Consider the following 20,625-nt stretch of genomic DNA (forward strand, 5'->3'; position numbering starts at 1 on the left):
TTGTACGTCTCTATCGCACCCTCGGGGTAGAACTTTGAATGCAGGTTCAAATCAACGGTAGCCATCCTTTACACTTATCCGGCATAACTTCCTTGAATTCTATGCCATGAACTCTACAGGTGCACTAGCAGGGTTCTGATTAAAGGGTAACTAAAGAGCTCTGCAGTTTGCCTTCCTGCATGGTTTAAACATTAGCGACAAGAGGTCATTGTGCAAGCAGAACCAGACACACAAGCAATAACTAGCTCATCCCCTATCCATGCAGTGTGACTCAACTTCTGTTGATGTCCCTTCACATGCAGGTGCACACTGCAGTAGTGATTTATCCATTTATTACGAGATTCCTTTACATAATACATATTAGAGTTCCACCATTTCTGCACACCCGCTACTGAAAAAATATAAACGTGTTAAAATCTAGCTACAAAACTGTCATGAAGTAAAATACGTGCAACGTGGGAGCAGCAGCGAATAGTACAGAAAATGTCGACGAAGCAAATGTACAAAATTGTGGGCAGATTTCACTTTGTATGTCAGATGAAATCATTTCAGTGGAGCACAGAAATGTTTTGAAACACTTCAATCGAACAGGAAACAGCACCCACACAGAATTGGAAGTTATCTCTCGCAAGTGTTAAAAAACATTTTTATAAGAATCTGCAAGCTATTTTGTTGCGCTGCTAATGTATGAACACCATTCACAACAGTCATGCCTCTTAAAAATGCTGGTACCTTGGATTGATGTATCCGGTGTGGTGTACTTGGTACGAAATGCTGGTACCTGTGGCTGGAATGGCACAATATCTCGTACTGCAAAACCTCTTTGCTTCATCTCGCTGGAGGTGCTTTCTGTCCATTAACATCACTCATGGTAAAGCAGGCATTCCATGTAGTGGCACAGAGCCATGTTTGCAGGTAAACTGCAGTTGCATTGTGCTCATCACGTCGTACCTCAATCACGTTTTGGATAGTCTCGTCTTTAGCAACATCACAGGTACACCCCAAATACTTTTGCAGTTCAACAACAGTAGGGAATTGAAGGAGACTTGTACCACTAGCGTATGACACTTGTAGCGTAACACTTGTACAAAGCGAACAAATGTTTCAATGCTCCAACATTGGTGGGCCAGGCTTCTGGTCCGGTGACGTTGAACAATAGACTCTCAACTGAGGCACTGCTACTGTTTAAAACTTTCACATCCAAATTCACCTCTCCCCTCTATTGTTTCCTACAGCATTTTGATAGTTCAACCGACGGGACCATGCATTGGGCTAAATTCCAAAGATCAAATACAAGAAAGAAATTTAAAAACAGGTGGTGAAACTACAGCAAGCCTATGACCTTCTAGTGGCATGCCATAGAGGGTGTCAACATTCTTGAAATGTGGTATTTCTAAGCTACCATGAGGCAACGACAACACTTTGTCCAGCGCTCCACTTTTTTCATTGCCTTGGCCTGTGGGGTGAGCGAGCATATGACTGTACAGATGAAACACTGAAGTGCTGACATGCAAAAGGCAAAATTTTAATGTTTTCCTGACCCAAACCTCTTGTCGTCATGCATGGCATAACGTGTGTGCATGCTCATGTGCTGAATTTTTCCCTAAAAATGTACGGGTGCCTGCTTGGACCTTTGAATACAATCAATGAAAGCACTAAAGTTCATGCACTTCGTATGGCATACATGGTTACAATTGGCTGACGACATCAAAGTGCTGTGTCGTAGCAAGTGCAACTTCAAAGTTGGCATTACATGTATTACTTTGCTCTACACCTAAATACCTACAATTCTATGCAATGAACACTATCTAAGAAGGTTCCAATTCCAAAATCAAGTATACATAAATGTAAGCAGAATAACTAGAAACGTGCAATTAGAATATTTTCTGCTGTAAAATTCGGGAGCGACTTTTTCGGGTTAAATGCCTTTCTCAGATTCGGGGGGGTAAAAATCGGGCGCTATTTTTAAATCTGTAATTCGGGGAAAACTCGGGCGATAATTGTGCCTTCGGGTGTTATCGGGTGTTTTTGTTTCTCCTCTTGTCTATTAAGTCCTTTCCTAATCTCTCTTTTTTGTTTTTGTTGTTTTTTTTTAGCGGGATCGTGACCTTCCAGCGGTGATCCCCGAAGGCATAGACAGTGTTGACAGGCATAGGTGTATTGCTGGGCACGTAAGTGACCCATTCGTACATGTGTTACACGTGGCGACCTTTGTTCGTCTTCAGTGGAAACGTCACTTGAGGATTTCACAGTGACTGGAATTCGAGGAGAAATTGGGTTTAACCCGAATTGGTCAGAGGTCAGTTCGGGGAGGAATAACCGGGCGGAATCGGGTTTAACCTGAAAAAGTCGCTCCCTATGTATAATGTGTGCATTATTATTATAGTTTTATGAGCTTGTCCATAAACAGCGCGATGGCCTTCTAATATGGTACAATGGTTAGTACAAAACAGTGGAGCATGAATTAGTAAAACACTGTACAATCAAAAACGTCAATGTCACAAATTTCATTATTATAGACGCTGCACACGGGCCAGAGGACTTAGTGAGCTCAATCTCGGAACATCAAAAACGCGACACTGGCGGAAAGTTCTCATTGGTGCATGAAAACTAATTGACTCGATCAAACACTGGCTATCGAAAATGGCATGAACGCATTTGCACAAAAGTATAATGTCTCGACTTTTGCGTCTCGCAACCAACGTTTCTAAATTGCAATGACTCAGTATCCTGTCATACTCATAAAAATATTGTCTTCCGAGGTATCTATCAAAGTAAATTCTGATAAATCGGCGTTGTACATTTTCTATGGTCGATGCCAAAACATTTCCAATACAATTCCATACAACAGAGCAGTACTCTAGCTTTGGCAAGACTAAAGAACGATATAATCTGATGAGACATTGAGGATCGCTGAATCCACGCGTGACCCTTGAAATGAATCCCAGCACAGAGTAAGATGTGCTAATAATATAGTTAACGTGTTCTACAAATTTCAACTTACTGTCAATGAAAACACCCAGGTCGCAAGTTACAAGTGATCTCTTCAAAGGGGTATCCCCCAGCATATACAAGAAATCAACGGAAGAACGTTTCCTGGTAAAAGACGTTACACATGTTTTCGATGCGTTTAAAATTACTCCGTTTTGTCCACACCAAAATTTTACCTTGTTAGTGTCTACAAAGTTTACCTGTTTCACTTTGAAGAATAAGGCAATGATTTATCAAAGTTATAGGCATGTAAAGCTTAATATCATCAGCGTACAGCAGTATCATAACAGCAGCAAACGTAAGTTGTTAATAAATACGTTAAACAAAAGAGGCCCAAGCATTGAGCCCTAGGGAACCCCATGTACAGCGTAATATGCTTGCGACAAACAGCCAGACACACGTACGAAGTTCTTTCTATGTGTAAGATAGTCTAAGAAGCTAGTCTAGTCTAAGATAGTCTAAGAACTATGCATAGCAGTTTTTCCCGGAGGAGCAGTTCCTAAAATGTTGCGTGTCCTCTAGCCTCACACCTTGTTCCAACCGCTTGACACAGGTGTGGATCATTAGTTTCCACGTTAGGGTATGTGGAAAATGGGTGACAGAAGGCACACAAAGTGCAGACAGATGCCTTCTATACCGAGGTAGCAAAGTGAACCCAGGATGCCGTCGAGGCGTCGGTGATCCTGAATGCACGTGAAAATGCTGACACTGTTAATGCAAGACAGAAATCTGCTACAACTTGTAATTGACCAAATTTACAGATTAGTTTCCGCACTCTATTAGTACTCGGAGGTATGCATTATCCATCGATGCACGTTGTATATCTGCCACTTGAAGTTTTCTGAAACTGTCAGTATAAAACTAGAGAACGTTCAGGGCGAAAGCCCGATTTTTACCCGGCAAATTGCCCTTAGTGAGACTTCTGTAGGAATGCACACTAACTTGTTTGGCAGCAAATATAGTGACATCACCTCACCCTTTCTACCAAACCAGTAACTGAGCCAGATTTCTCCCCGAATTTAGCATACTGGAAGTTTGTCCACCTGAATTCGCATGAATTTAGAGCACATGTTTATTTTCCCAACTTTTACCGCCCCCTCCAAATTAAAAGAAAACAAAAAATTTCCCGAAAACTTCAGGCTCTAGTTGTAGAGCATGGATGCTTGTCATACACCACAAAATACATATTTTACAGTATCAGCAGTACAGAACAGTACAGTATTTTTACATTAGGGTTTCAATTTATTTTGGGAGACCCTGTTCCCTGTGTGCTTGCACTGTTACATGGTACGAGATTCATGTTCCTATAACCCACACATTACCTACAAATCATCTTAAAATGTTATAACACAAACTCCCTGCAAAAGGAAGCAGATTTATATCAAATTTGGCTCTTTCGACACTTCCATGTCATATCAAAACTAACTGACATGCGAGCAGCTTTCAAATTTCAGGAATTATGCAGAGTAAATAGATCAGATTTTAAGAATTCGGTTAACTAATGGGTTCACCACTGCTCATCACCATTCCAGTACAAGTGATTCAGACTTAATGAGGGCCAACTTTATCCAAAGAATTTCCCTCTAATGTACAGCCTTGATCTAAGGCCATGAAATTAATAGAACAAGTAAACACACACGAAAACGTTCAACAGAGTTGACGTAAAAGAATGACAGATACAAGCTCAGGCAGGCAGACAGGAGGCTGTTATAGCATCAGAAAGGTCTTTGGCATTTCCTTTGTACAAGTAACAGCACCAGTTGGATGATTACACAAGTGGCAAATGATCTCTGTGTACTGGTACAAAAATATTGTATCACTGAATTACTAAGTTTCTGCTACTTAAAGTCCTCGCAAATATCTGCATGCTGCCCATAGACCCAACAGAATGCAGATGTATACACTTACATCCAATAAGCACAGTGACGCTCCAGACGTGTGGTTATTTCCATCCCTCCCGTTGCAATATATGTGGAAATAAACTAGACGGTTAACAATGTACAGAAGAGCTCTCACCCAAGAATAGCTGCACAAAGCATGTTCTTCAAGAATGTGTCAAGGTGCCAATAAACCATGTACAGATATATTCTCAAAGCTTCTCTATATAGCAGACTACATTACTTTTCTGTGATGCATTAGCAATTACCAATAAATAAACTGTACTTTAAGCTGGATAAAGCAAACCCGGCACAGAAACAACAGAAATAACGAGGCATCATAATGACCATTCTGCATGGCTGGTATGTTACCCCTTTTTCTATGCTTCTCTATGCAGATGAGTCAGCTTCTCCAATCTAATCTAATCCAAATTCAGCCAATCCAACAGTGCAATTTGCTCTTTTTCAACACATGGCACCACCACAGACACATTTTAAGAGAGGAACGTCCGGACACTGCCCATGATAGTTTTCCTGCAGATAGGGCAGTCCTTGACTGATGCTGCACATGCAGGACAAGCCACCAGGTGGCCACAAGGCAGAAACACAACCCCCACTTCAGCATCCAAGCATATCTTGCAAAGCCTTTCATCCTTCAGACGCAAGTTCTCCAGCTCCAGACGCTCAGTGTCGCTTGCTGTCAGGGATAGGCAAGAAGAGGGGCAATGTCACTGGGGTTTCACTGCATTGTTTAGAGACCTTCTCGCATGCCTTGATACAAGAAGGAAACCCAAACATCGACTATCATCAAAGTCACGAGCCAAAGATAGACTGTGATAACATGCAACTGTTAGCGGCAGGTGTCCCGCGTGCTCCCCGCGTGCTCTCCGCTCCGATTATGGGGTACTTTGATATTTCCACTAGAGAAAGCAAGTGAGAGCTTAAGGTACTTTGGCCCTGCCTCAAACTTCATCACCCAATATCATATACAGTCAACCCTCGATTTATGAACACCCTCGGTTCCCCGAAAAACCGTTCATAAATCAAGGGATTCGTAAATCGAAAAAACCGTTAAGTGAGTACTATCGAGCAAATAGAACAGTATTTCCAAGTTGGTACTGTGTTTATAATGCAATATATTGTGTAATTTTGCTTTCGACCATGCCTTCTACTGTATCAATCTCACAAAGCACAGATGTTAGCGCATTCACATTCTGTTTATTATGCAATACTAAATAGTTTAATTTTGCTTTGGACCATGCCTTCCGCTGTGTCAACCTTGGAAAGAGGAGATGTCAGCACATTCGCACTCAACTGGTCTCGGATTTCCTCTGGGGTTTTTAACCTACGTTTATTAATCTCCGAGTGACAGCGGACACCTTATTCATGAATTGAGGTCAGGAACACTTCTACAAAAACCCGTTTGTTGTTCGGATTTCGAGGGGTTAAGAACAGAGGGTGCAATACCTGGAAAACGTTTTGTCTGTTCAGGCGTCATTCATAAGACCACGAATAATCCATTTAAAGGTTTTTGTTAGCCTCGGAACGACCCGTTCATAAACTGAGGGCAAAAATGCTGGGCAACTCCAAGTTGGTTCCCAGAAATTCCATGCATTATTCGAATATCGAGGTTCATAAAACGAGGGGAAAATGCATGTAAAAAGTTTGGTTCCTCGTGCTAGTGTTCATAAAACGAGGGAATTCATAAATCGAAGGTTCATAAATCGAGGGTTGACTGTATTCAGGCAGTCTAGTTGCAATGCCCTCCAGTTGTTGTGTCAGGAGGGACTCCTGACATACCCAATGCATCCAAACTTGTCAGCATGTACTTTATCAGAATTAATAAGACTCGTTTGCCAGTGAAATGCGCTGCAGTAATTCATGTCCTTCAGCCATTCGCAGTGGAGTCTTAGCAAAATGTATGTGCCCAAAGCAACATTAGAACATGTTTGTTGGTAAAGATTGCTCGAGATGCTACGACCGTGCTGACCCATGGATTGGAGAGTGGAGATCAACTGTCCTGACACAGTAAGAGCCATATATGTATGGAAACTAGCCCGGCAACGCCTTGCAGTACTGCCCCAAAAATTATGATGCAAATCTTCCCAAAACATCTACATCACACTTTAGGCCGATCGTATGTTATAGGCTGGGGAAGTAGTATGGGATGCCAGGCTTGACACACAAGACTGGCATCATTTGCATCCATGCCTATGAACATTAGGGCCACTTAAATATGGCAATAACATTTGTTAGATAAGGGTTGCAACACAGCGGCGAGACTAAATTCCAAAACTTAACACCGTTTTGCGTACCCAGAGTCCCAAGTTCATCAGAAGAATACCTCATGCTTCCGCATAATTGCATCAATTTGTATCCATTTCTCCAGAATCAGGTGTTCACCAGAAGGGGAGGGCCCATAAAATAAGACAAAATGGTAATCTTAGCACGAAGAGCGACTGTACCTCCTCCACCTGTACGCCCATTCCTTTGCTCATCGCATTGAATCTGCACAGTGTTCTTGTCAGCTGTCGCCTTTGCGGGTGAGCCACGACTTTCCTTGGAATTTGATGGATCCCCTAACCTGGAAACGTACGTTAACAAATAAACCCGCGCAAATAAAATGTACCGCTAAATAGATTTCACCCACAGAAAAGCAATGTAACGGGCAAAACCAACATTGTTAACTTCTGCGCACCTGGCTGTATTCAGGGAGAACATGCTGTTGAGCACTTGCGTGAGCTCCTCCCGGCTGCTGAAACCCCTGCCGGTACTTGCAATGTGCGCGCGCAGTGAGTTTCGTAGAATGTCAAGCGGCACTCCCTGTTCCACATAGAACAGTACGTCCGGAGACTGCATCAACGTGTCCATCTCGGACTCAATGTTGGGATCTTCGCTCGACTGAGGTAACGTTGTTGCAATCTGCGTAAAGCAAGCTTATGGTATACCCGATGAAACAGAGCACAGAGTACTTTTAAAGGAGCACAGAAAGCACTTCTGTCACAACCATTTTTTCAAACCAAGTCGTTAACCTGACTGCTAAAACGCACCGTGTGAAGTGATTCACTCGACAGACGCGTACATATCGCGGAATTTGATTTTGAAAATCGCGACCACGGTGGCAGTGCTCGGAACTAGCCACCAGAGTCACTTTGACATCATCGCGGTACAACCCGCTAACTGGTTTGCTTGTTCGGAGAAGTGTCGTCTGCTACACAGAGGAAGAACTGGGAGTAGAAGTGTGGATACCTAGCAGATAATAAGGAACATAGGTCCGTGCTGTGCACCTGCCAGGTAACAACTGGCCGGCGCGTTTATTGCGTCGTCGTCATCATGATTGCGTCCACAGAGGGCGCTACAGAAGCAACAACAAAAAGAAAGTGCGAAAAGCGCTGGCCCCGACTGGAGCACGGTCTCTCCTGTAACCGTGATAACATCACACATCACACACTAAAGTATAAATTATAGAAACAAATAAAACTAATTAATAATACAAAACTAACTGAACACAAGCTACAATAAAACAACAACATAAGCACTTACCGCTTGAAAGTGGCTCTTCTGTTTGTCCGAGCACTCCTTGATGAAGGCAACACCCTTATTGAGTCTCACAAATTCGCAGCCTGGAAACCATCGTGCATGCTCTACCCAGGGATCGTCCCCAGTTTCCCAGTTACACAGTCCACCATCACAGTGGAAGCACTTGGTATAGTCGTTCAGTCCTGGAAAGATTCACAGCCCTTAGTGTTGAAACGATCCCGCAATATCCAGAGGGAAAAACTTATGTGAACCCTTTATATGCACACATGTACATCAAAAACCTTTTCTACAAAAACTGTTATAGAAATGTTAACAAAGTTTTTGGTGCTATTTCAGCAAGACTGCAATCTCTACTTCCCGTTCTTCATTACTCCTACGTGTTATGTCGAATGATGTGACAACGTAAGTGATGAACCAGGCTTATTTAATTCCAGACACATCAAAGAGGAACGATTCGAGCAGACAGTGTCTGACAGAGAAACCAGTCTCGATCAAACTAGTGCACGAGACATGAGCTGCACGAGCGCACGTAGCTTGCGGCTCTGGCTAAGAAGCTATATACAGTAGAACCCCTTTGTAGTAAACTCTCTGGGACCATGATGAAATTTTGCTAGATCAGGAGTTTTATTGTGCAGGGGGCAGACAGTGGGGAAGAACTAGCCACGCATGCTGGTGATTGGTCCTTTGTAGTGAAGCCACAGTCTTCAGGTTGCAGGTTGGGTATTTCCGGCCAATAGAGGACTTCAGGTGAAATCTGTCACACTTTCCGTAAGAATGGCATAGGTCCTCTTTTGAGGTCCCACTTGCATCACGACGACGGACAACCATGTATCACAATGTCTCTACCCAGAATTCCTGGTTCACCAAAGGGGCTCGCGTTTCTTGGTTCCCTTGTCTCCGTCAACGTGTTTCTTCTGTTGTCGAAGCCAGAGTAGTCACTGAGTGTGAGTAGTATTAAACTGAGGCTTCAGACATTGAGGAAGAAGAGGCACCAATGTTTCTATCCTTCTTCCCATAAGAAGTTCTGCGGGTGACTTCATACCTTCCGTCGGGGTGTTCCTGTAGTTCATAAGTACAAGGAAAAGATGTCCATCCTCATCTGCCTTGATCAGTGAGTGCCTGAGAGTAAGTACAGTTCGTGTAAGTACAGTGTCGGATGGTGTTGCTGTACTCGAAGTTTGTCCACAGCCATATCCTGGTTGCTGTTTTTCAGCGGCGTTATTTGTTGCTTCAATATCTCTGCAGACTCGCACATGGTGATGATATTGTCCGCCGAAATAGTCGCTTCACAAAACAGGCGTTCTTTCAAAGCTGTATCTCGTATACCAACAATGACCCCGTCGCCAACTAGTCACTCCTGTTTGTCTCCAAAGCTGTGAAGGATGACTTGACTGAGTCCTTTTGATCCTCATGCTGGGGCTGAAATGTATCTATGTAACACCGGGCTGTTCAGCCTAGCACATGAATTAGTAATGCTTTCCAAACTGCATCTGGTTTAGCCATGTGTTCCATAGCTGCTTCCATAGCTCCTCTACTCTATGCCTCAACTCCACAGTTTGCGGCTCCTGCTAAAAAGCCATATACATGTACCACTAACCTTCGTGGCTCTTTTTAGCTGTCTGTATGACAGTAGCATGAATAATAGCATTTTGAAGAAATGTACTGGTTTTCCTATTATATTTGTCCATTTTAGCCAAACTCAAATTTAGTTTTCAGATTCCTTGTGCACACCGTATACCTTCCCAACCAAAAATGGTCAGCTGGAACCAGTAAGGGCTTCAGCTGGTTCTGAATGGTATTAGCTGGTATTAAGGGAAACCAGCTTGCAATGCAAGACCACTTGAGATGGCTCCAGCTAGGAAAGAAGGCCAGCTGAGATGGTTCCATCTGGAAAATGTACCAGTCATGATGGTTTCATTTTGAAAACATACAAGCGAAGATGGTTCCAGCTGAAAAACATACCAGTTAAAATGGAATTTCAAAGTGGAACTGATACCATTTCATAATGTTGGCTCCAATGCCTGACTATAGGTTTACTTAGAGAACAAACTTCAGTGTAAACTTCAGCTTAATGTGGTACCAGCACCCACATTAAAGGCACACTGCACGTGCTGTGGAATCTGTACTACTGCAGTTTACATTTATTTGCACTTAAGTGATCACGTCATTTCTTCTCAAAATAAAGGTTGTTAGAAATAATACAGGAGTGCACTCGGTACCATGTACCTTTTGGTTTGAGTATGAAACCAAAACTTCAATGGTTAAAGTACCATATCAGGCTGACCACCATCTGGATCAGAGCTTGTTTTGAATTTAAACTTGGTCGTCGCTGGGCAGCCAAAGTCGCAGGTAGCAGATTCACGTTTCCTCCTGTCTTTTAACCCTCCAAACTGTGTAAAAATCCTGCGCTATGCATAGTATCTTGTCTTCCAACCCCTGCACTAATGAATCGTGAGAAAATACCAAAAGTAGAGTCCATAAAGGTCCATAATTCTCAACTGGGTGGGTAGTAGTGATTAAATATTTGCGCCGCGAAACATAATTGGATCTGGTGAGCCGCCTCTCCCCTCAAGTGACCTCCTTACTCCCAAGCAACTGGCTTTTCTGGACTGCCAGGGAAACCACAGCTATCTCCCGAGATAGTGGACACGATTGCAGGCAGTCGACTTCCTTGCTTTACTGGTACATCTCTGAATGTTCATCATTTCTTGGTGTTAATATTATTGTCATTTCCCTTCTGCAGCCACAGTTACATACTGAAAGATGAAGGATGAGATGGCTATGTGTAGGAAACCATGAGATATTTCATGAAAAAAAAAGATCAAAGATGTTCTGAAAAGGAACACAAGCAGCGGGTGCTACCTGTAACGCAGTGCCCTTCATGTATCGAATATGGCATAAATATGTTGCCGTTAACCCAGACTCCTGCTAGCGTTGTCTCGGGCCTTCCAGACCCTGCTCCACTTGTAGTCAACCCTCAGGTGGAGCTGGGCCAAAGTAGATCCATCAAGGCTGGTCCAGCTGGTTCCAGTAGGGATCGGTTCCAGCTGGGAATCGTTCCATAAGCCAGCTAAGCTGGACCCAGTTGAATTGCGAACAGGTTCCAGCTAGGTATTTTCGCTTAGGATCCAAAAATGAAGCATCTCGCACCCTGCTTGTGGCGTACAATACTGCAGGGATCCCTATTAAGCAGTTTCGTGAAAGACTCCATAACATGTGCAAAACTAAATGTTCCTGAGATATACAGGACAAGGAAAAGGTGCGAAAACTACTCACCAATGTAGAAGAAGCCTGCTTTAACCAAGTCGTGCGGCCTTACTGGGGCATCGGAGGGCCACTCTTCGAATGACCGAAGCCGCGCATCAGGTGATACCAGAGCTGTGTGCTTGGGTGCAGAATGCGGTGCTATGCCAAACCTGGTGAGGGGAACATGAGCACTATCCTGGGAAGCAATTGCTCTCTTTTCTGGTCCCGACAGCACCTCGTTAAAAGAGCTGAAGCGACCACACACGTCCATCGAAGACCGCATGGAAGGATTGAGAAGGAACGGACAGCAAGGGAAGTGGCGGCCATGTTCACGAAGTGGCACCTCTCCACGTTCCCAGTTATGGATCACGCCTTGGCAAAAGGCACAGCGCACCTGTACAGAATTGTTATGCTTCACATCGAAAATGCTTCACGGTCAAGTCTAGCTTACAGAATGTCCAGGAAAATACCTCCTGGTAGATTGATGTGCACATACACCAATTTACTGCATTTTTTCTGTATTTGTTCTCCCCATTCAAGTGTGGAACGAGAATTCAAGGAGATTTCAAGTATCTTTTAAGGCTTGGCCATCATGTTGCCTGGAGAGGGGACATTTTGCCTCAGACATAAAACATGGTTTATGGCCAGGACTATAACATTTGACAAACATGACCGAGGACTCTTGAATGTTCCTGAAAGGTCATAAGATAGAAAGAAAGGCTGATGAATACAACAAAAGATGCTGCTCGTTTCTTGCAACTTCTGGCTTCTGTTACAGATTGCTATTGCAGTGAGTGCCAAATGCTGTGGTTTCAAAACTATACCGTAATTTCACTCATATAAGCCACACAGCAGAAAAACCGCAGGACCCGTTTTTAGGGAGGTGTTGAAAAATTTCGAACCAGTGGGATCCATGGTATTGTGTGTACATATCAGGGGATATGGTATCCTTCCTAGTTTATGTTACAAGTACTTATTCCCGTCAGGTGCTCCTTACTGGCCGCTGAGAGATGCCCATGCAGCAGATTTGTTCCACAATTGCGATTACACAAGCTAGTCGGTTACGGTAGCAACGGATGTTTTTGTTTCTCCTGTTGTCTATTAAGTCCTTTCCTAATCTCTCTTTTTTGTTCTTTTGTTGTTGTTTTTGCGAGATCGTGACCTTCCAGCAGTAATCGCCGAAGGCATAGACAGTGTTGACACACCTGGGTGTATTGCTTGGAAAGTAAGTGACCCATTCTTACATGTGTTAGATGTGACGACCTTTGTTCGTTTTCAGTGGAAACGTCACTTGAGGATTTCATAGTGACTGGAATTCTGGGAGAAATCGGGTTTAACCGAATTGGTCGGAGGTCAGTTCGGGGGGGAATAACGGGGCGGAATCGGGGTTAACCTGAAAAAGTCACTCCCTATTTATTCCTTACAGAATTGCACTTTTATGATCGGCTGAGCATTCTTTGCACATGTTTTCCTCTACAAAGTCTCTTAGCTATCAGACAAAAACAGACCACAGTTGCATACTGTTATCGACTCACCATGTCATCCTGCTGCAAATAGTAAAACCCTGCTTGTGCGAGCTCGCGTGGCTGGAGGAAGTCAACCGGCCAATTTGCAAATGTTTGTAATCTTGCATCTTCAGACCTCTGCATCAATGCAAGGTCTGGCTCAGAAGTCCGTCGCGCACCAGCTGAACAGCCTCCACTGCTCTCGCCCAAGCTGCTTAGCACAAACTCGCAGTTTGGAGACAACTCCCTATGCTTTCCCATGGCGCTGTCTGAAAACACCCAGCCGGAATGCTCGACACCACAATGAAAGCATTTTGTCTGCAGCCCCTGGCCTGTGTAGTAGAATCCCGCACGTGCCAGTTTGTTTGCCGCTATTGGGGCATTGGTAGGCCACGAGGCGAAAGTGTGCAGACGCTGCTGCTCCTGCACCAGCGTCTGCAAACCAGCGTGGGCTGGTCTACGTGCCATCTTGGCTTGTTCTCCTCCATCTACTGTGCTACTGCCCATATGGTGGTGTTTGTTGCCCGGGGGAAGGGCAGTGGAGATTGTTTCAAGCATTGTGCGGACCTGCAAGGATATACATCACAGAAAATGGTTGAGATGATAATGTTACCTGTTGCTGTGAGGGACACCATATATACTGGATATAATTGAACCCCTGTATGCAATGAGAGGATAAGTCAACTTATCTCATTTTTTAGTATTTTTGTTGCAATGACGTCTACGTACCAGTATGTACCTGCCAAAGAAAATTTAGGACCACGTTGCAATTTACTGCCCTGTTACAGGAGGGTAAGAAACGAGAAATGCGTGTGTGTCATGCAGATCAGGTCCCTTTTCTACACACGCATACAAATGGCGTAACTTAAATTTTGCAACGATGTGGAAATCAACTTAGACTTCCATTCGAAGAACAAGTTCTTCCTACGTCACATGACTGTGTCAGCAGTGCTACTGAGCATTGTAATAGGAAAGAACGTGTGCACTAAGCTAATAAGTCATATTATGCTGGTCATCTAGGACATTATTTTCAAGATTATGCTCGTTTAGCAGCACGATCAGCCTGATCTAGGCTGCTCCACTACGTACAGGTGACATCACCTTACCCGTCATCACCACTTTTCAGCTGTCAAAGTCAGACTCGTGAAAACTTGTTTTTTCTGCACCATAACCCTGTGTGTGCAGTGTTACATTGAAAAAGGGGATATGTCATGCTACTGCGTTTTGTTCAATTTCCACTAAATCACACACCCAAAACGATGCTAAAAGGATGTGCGCGTAGAGCAGACACACACATATGCATTTGCGTTATTCGAGGAAACCCAGCTGTTTTCTCGGTTGGGGATTTTTTGCCTTATCCCCTTATTGCATGCAGAGATTCAACAAAAAAGAAAGGCTCAAGTGCAGCTGTTCAGTTCTGACTCAGCATCATAGAGCATAAATGATGGCTTGAACAGACAGACCTTGGCAAAATGAATCACAGGTATGATTCGTCATGCTCACTCAAGGTGGAGACGTGACGAGAGCACTAGTTCAAAATCGTGATCTGAGTGTATATGAGGACGTGAACTGAGGCACTCGTGGCAGAATACCAAAATTCATGGACAAACAAGTTGAAAGAAGTGATGAGCAAGGGGTTTCACAATGCCTCGTTCTACCAGCTGCCACGTACCCCACATTGTGGGCTTGGAGTTAATGTGGCCAAGATTTATTGAATCCAGTTAGAATATATGTATATAAGCAAGGGGTTTCACAATGCCTCGTTCTACCAGCTGCCACGTACCCCACATTGTGGGCTTGGAGTTAATGTGGCCAAGATTTATTGAATCCAGTTAGAATATATGTATATAAATATACATATATTGAGTCACGTACAGCAAGATTAAAGAAAGGAACAGACACTCTTGATGTTGCAGCAGACGGTCTACCTTATTTGGGACAAAATCTGGACAGGAAAAATGTAATATGTCTAATATAATAAGAAGGCAGTAAACAGGGCAGTTGCAAGAATGTGTCTATTGTTTCGCCTTCAAAAAGCAACTGAAGCTCCCCTTCTGTGTATGGGGTTCTTGAAGGTCACTAAGGGTCGATTCACACGATGCAACTTTAGTTGCGCGCCACCAAGTTGGTTGCACCGTGTGAACGCGAAGCTCTGGTTGCGCAACTCGAGTTGCAGGAGTTGCACAGCCGAGCCGATCGCTTCACGAGCGATTTCTCCTGCAACTCTAGCTGCAACCTGTCTATCACACGGCTCCGCCTTGCAAGCACGACCAATCAGGAAGACTTCCATGTGTCAGGGCTGTTGCGCTAAAGTTTGGGGAGGGCGACTGGAGCGCCACTCTGACCCCTACCGTCGGAATGCTACGACACGCGGCCGCTCTCACCCCGTATGCATAACTGATAGCAACGGGTAGAACGCGTCAAAGAGTGCGCCGTTTTTTTTTCTTTTTCCGAAATCGAACTCTACTCGAATGGAATCGAACTCTACTAAAAATCGCAGACTGCTGTTGTGTCGTACGCATAGCAACAAGAAGATGGCTACGGCAAAAACTTGCCCGCTGAAAAGTCCCGGAAAGAAATGTCACCGACTGGCAGCGCTATTCGGGCTGCCGGCAATATGCAGGCGGCTGTATTATCTTTTGTACTCCAGAACTAGCTAATTCTTAAAATATGAAGTCCTGAAATAATTATTCCTGACTTCTGCCGCCGTTTACCGTTTTCAGTCATAGACTTTCATTGCGGCTATGTAACATCCAGGTATAATTATTGCAGTAGACAAATATCGGCATCCGTTCTAATGAAATAGAACACAAAAATTTTGACTATGAAAAAATCACTAGGAAGCAAGCGAGCTGGTGAAGATGATACATAATGTAAAAACCCCGAGACTAGGGAACACGAAGGGACAGACACAAACATGAAGTCTCAAGAAAAACTTTGACCAGATATACTTTGCGTTTTCCTGTATTTGCTTTGCAGTTTTCTGCTTTTTATATTAAAAGTTGACTGTGCAGCCGATGCTTCGGATAATTGTCGCTGTGTGACAATAAGATCTCGAGTCTAGGGACGACGAAAACACACACACAGACAGAGTTTGGAGACATCTGTATGTCGTCGTCCCTAGTCTCCGGGTCTTACTGCGATGAATTGCACTCACCAGCTCACTTGTTTTTATCAATTCTTTCACTGGGTCGTCGTCACCAGAAACTCCATATATACAAGGAAAAAATATAGCCGGAGCTCTTCCAAACACATACATATACAATATAGCCTCGTGTATATGTGCACAACCTTTGTTTCCGTACTCATATTTAAGAAAAAGTTAGACGTCTGTTTGAACGAGGCGGACATATGATAGCTGATTCCAAATCTAAATAGTCGAGAAGTTGCTGACGCTGCATGGCTGTGCCCGAAAACTCTTCGAAATCGTCGGTACTGCGTTGCCCAATGGCTGTTCTGTGCTCATGGTAGCGTCGTGAACATTCCGCACGCGGAGAACATAACCAGAGGTCCCAGGAAAGAGCAACTATTTGGGTGTTGAACCACAAAACAGTTTGTTTCTTTTAGATGTCCCGTTAATATTGCTCAACTATCTTCAATTATAACGGCGAGCGTTTTGTTAAGTTTCCATTGAATTCGATGAGCACCCTTCGAATTAATCTTTGCCACGTTCTTGTTAAGCCTGATTTTTCTCAGAATGAAATTTATACTTTGGCACCCCTAGTGCACCAGAGAAGCACACTAAACACCCTAACAAACAGCGTCATTCGCGACATACACGCGTTCTCCATATGTACATCGTACCGCGCATTGTACACATGTTTCAGCGACTTTTTTTTAGAAAGAATTTGTCGATCCTTTTGACTTCTTTCTATCCGGAAAACAGATGATAAGCGATAACGCCACAACAAGTTAGCCAGCGTAGACTGAGCGTCGTCTGCTACGGAGCGGCCGTGTGTTGAAAAGGTCGCCACTAGCGGCGCTGACACACAAGGTTTGCTGCACCACCTGGCCCAGCGCAACAGGTCTATTGCAGCGGCGGCAGCGGCAGTACGCGAGACGATGAAATTATCACTGACCAGTGGAAATTGTGCAAAATTATCAAACTCGCAGCGGATTGAAGATTGAAGTCGTAACGAGCGGAAGTTGCAGTGGGATTGGACAAAAATGATGACAATGACGTTTTTTCGCGCCATCTGGCGAGCTCAGTGACAGCTACGGCGTTCGGAGTTGCTCGCCGTATGAAAGGGACCTTTTTGGTGCAACTTCGGCTGCGCGCAACTGTAACGGGAACAGAGTTGCATCGTATGAATCGACCCTTAATGACCCAGTCCTCCTTTGTGGTCATGTTAGATAGGGGTGCAAGAGGGACAATTCAGTTGGCCGGTGCCTTCAGCACCAAATTTTAACTTAGCTGCTGTGCATACATATGCGCCGCTGAAAATGAGTTTTACCAGGACGGCTCTGACACAAACTGGTTTGTGCAAAGTCGTCCTATCTGCATTTTCATCCTCTGGCGAGGACCCGACAACCACAGATAAAAGTCACAGCTGCGGCTGGCTAGAAGAGATTAGCCGAAATGTATGTTGTTTGGTGAAATGAACAACTGATGTGTACCGCCCTATCTCTGCCTGACTTTGGGCCGAGTGTCATGTGTGGAGTCACTCCGTGACTCCGTTCCGTCGATTCCGTGACACCACGCCTCCGGTTGCGCAAGAGCCTACTGCGCACTAACGCGTTTGGGGTTTGGGAAGCACAGGAAAGAAGTCGAAGCCAGGTCAACCACAACAAGCAGTTCCTCGCAAAACAGCTGAAGAGAACAACGTAACTGAACTAAAACCTCCACTGACCAATACAGTCTGCCATGCCCTTGTATGCTTTAGAACTTCATCGCTGCACTACGAAAATAGTCATATCCTTGTTGGAGTGTAGCAGCGATTGATACGTTATGCTATGCGTGGTTACATACGACCCACGAACTACGTCTACATTGCGGATAAAACTAAATTGCGAAGTCGGTGATGTATCCAATGTGGGCGCTAAAAACGATCAGGTAAACCAGTTCCAGCCGTTGTAAGATAATGTGCTACACGTCAAGCGTGAGCACCGCCCTGTCTAGCAACGTATGGGAAGTGCACAGTCAGAGGGACCGACAGATTACGAAATGTCGTCGTTCATCCCGTTTGAGCATGACACGCGGATGTGTTTGTGCAAAAAAGACCAAGGCAGAGCGATCTCGCATTTCTATGCCTTAAAATATGAATACAATTGTAACAGCACGAGACACACTATTGTTAAAGATCATGCCAGTATGGCGACATCAGGCCCCTTAGGCTCTCGTACTTGTAATTCCGCAAAACAAAACGCAGATAAAATTATGCTTACCTTCTGTTAAGATTACAATTCGTCCTGCATGTGACTCAGTAAGTTCAGGCTTTCAGCCTTTCGAAGGTCTGAGAAAAACACCAAAATACTCGCCCTCGTTTCTCTTTGCGACACGGCACTGCAACAACATCAACGCCTCCTAGAGGCCGCCACGCTGCGACGCTGCAGCTCAAAAGGGATTAGGCGATTAGGCAAGCCTAAGGGCCTAAGCCTAAACCTAAACCTAAGCGTCAGAGTCGTTTATGGCTCTGGCTGTCGTGTTGTGCGATTTTGATGCCCACGCAGTTTGCCCACGGCAGATATCCCTCATCCGTGAAACAGAACCGACTTGGTTGTTTAAAGCGTTTTTCAAGGCGTGAAAGGTGTTACATTTGACGAAGTCGTCCCAAAAATGAGACTGGTGATGGAGAACGGGTGACAGAAACTTTTCGGGGGAGGGGGGGGGGCGCAGTCGGCGCCTGTGGTTGTCTGTCCTAGAGCCCTGCCCGGGCCGCGAAATTCCGTAACGTAGGCTAGTTTACGCATAGGAGAATGCGCGCACGCCTATTGGTTGGCACCACGGCAGCATGAAAACCTGCGGCGGCCAGAAACGGATGGATGGAGAGTTGCCGTCCATCGCTCCATCGCGGCCGCCATGGCTGCCAGTACTTGTTTACACACTGCAATAGGAACTGAAGCGAAGGCAAGGTGCAAGGAGCAAAGCAAGCGAGAGATGAATAGTGAAAAGTGTGGTCTCCTAGTACAGTGGAAGCTTTGTGGTCAGCCCTCGTTCCGTGCGGCGTTCCGTTCCGTGTGCTTTGGCGTGTGTGTTTGACATAAGCCGTTGCACAAGTACGGTGGAAGAATTCAGTATTGCTTGGCTGCACCTAAGTGTACATAAACTCAACGGCTACGCAAGACGCACGCAGTGGAAGCCTCAAATTCGATGTGTTTTCATAATTGCGCTTCTCGCTTGTGGCTACCGTTATTACCGCAGGTGGTGCAACCACATCTCAACTGTGTTCCATACATTTGCTAAGATAATTTAAGTGTTCTGTTATTCTTGCGTCTGAAAGGATCTTGTCGCTTAATGAGCATTTGCAAGAGCAGTGACAACAGAGACAAAAGCAGTGTCAAATAAGATCACATGTACAAATGCATGACACAAATGACTATTCAAACATATCCTTCTGCAATCATTCTACCAGTGCATGCTCTTACGTTACGTCGTAGACATATTTCCCAAATGATCCAATTACTGTTCTTCAAGCTCTGTAACACAGTACTCTCCCTCAATACATATATACAATGGCAAATGGTTGTTGCTGTGGCACGCGCCTATACTGTCGTCCAGGGGATGGTTTCGGGGATGACCCCCCTCAAATCATGCCCTTGGTAGTGCATTTGGGAGAGGGAAACGAAGTGGGATCCTCCTCCCCCAATGTAAAGTCCCCATAGAAACTGCCCTCCCGAAATATTTTCTGGCTACTATCACGTCAGCAAACTACAATCTACTCGGGAAGGAAGTGGCACCCCATAGTCATGGGCGTACTGAGAGGGGGGCCATGGTCCTACTGGAACTCCAAGATCGCATGTAAAAATGGTGCACTCTTTAGTCATAGGTTGTAATGTTTATTCTCAGATGCCATGATAGGAACCTCTGAAAGCCCAGTGTCCGTCTCCAGAAAAAGGGGTGTTCGGGGGGTTGCACTCTTGCTCCACTTGGAAAAATCCCTGATAATGTCAATGCCCATGGTTAATGCCTAACACCAAAGTGGTCACACCCTGCGGACTAATTTGTAGACCACCTGATGTGCTAGAAATTATATTTCTACTTCCATGACACATGTGCCTGTAGAAATCGGCAAGACCCAATGTGCCGTGTGTGCCTTTGATTAGCAAGTCTCAGTCTACAGTAACAGACTCTGCTGGCACTAAATACAGGCATTTTAATTTAGTTCTGGTACTTGGAAGTACTGAGCACTTTATTTTATATTATTTTTAAATAATTGGTGATTATATGGCAAAATGTTACTCAGTTAACCTCTTTTGAACGTTTTGGAGTATTATGAAAGCAACATTACACACTTCCTCTCACGCAG

General features: G+C 44.5%; 1 protein-coding gene across 1 annotated transcript; it reads right to left on the reverse strand.

The window, feature by feature from the left end:
- Positions 1-310: 310 nt before the first annotated feature.
- LOC135401058 (baculoviral IAP repeat-containing protein 7-like) lies at positions 311-18,891 on the reverse strand. Its single transcript, XM_064633194.1, has 7 exons — positions 18,545-18,891; positions 13,190-13,726; positions 11,685-12,048; positions 8,412-8,590; positions 7,567-7,790; positions 7,334-7,452; positions 311-5,565 (listed from the first exon to the last, which is right to left on the reverse strand). Exons 2-7 carry the CDS (start codon positions 13,715-13,717, stop codon positions 5,363-5,365), a joined length of 1,617 nt encoding a protein of 538 aa, XP_064489264.1. The 5' UTR covers positions 13,718-13,726; positions 18,545-18,891; the 3' UTR covers positions 311-5,362.
- Positions 18,892-20,625: the final 1,734 nt, after the last annotated feature.

The sequence above is a fragment of the Ornithodoros turicata genome, chromosome 7 (genome assembly GCF_037126465.1).
Source record: "Ornithodoros turicata isolate Travis chromosome 7, ASM3712646v1, whole genome shotgun sequence".
Lineage (NCBI taxonomy): Eukaryota > Metazoa > Arthropoda > Arachnida > Ixodida > Argasidae > Ornithodoros > Ornithodoros turicata.

Coding starts and splice junctions, on each gene's coding strand:
- LOC135401058 (XM_064633194.1), bottom strand. CDS start 13,717: ATGCTTGAAACAATCTCCACTGCCCTTCCCCCGGGCAACAAACACCAC. Junction 7,453..7,566: donor TTCTCCCTGAATACAGCCAG/GTGCGCAGAAGT, acceptor GTACGTTTCCAG/GTTAGGGGATCCATCAAATT. Junction 5,566..7,333: donor TGGGCGTACAGGTGGAGGAG/GTACAGTCGCTC, acceptor TATCCCTGACAG/CAAGCGACACTGAGCGTCTG.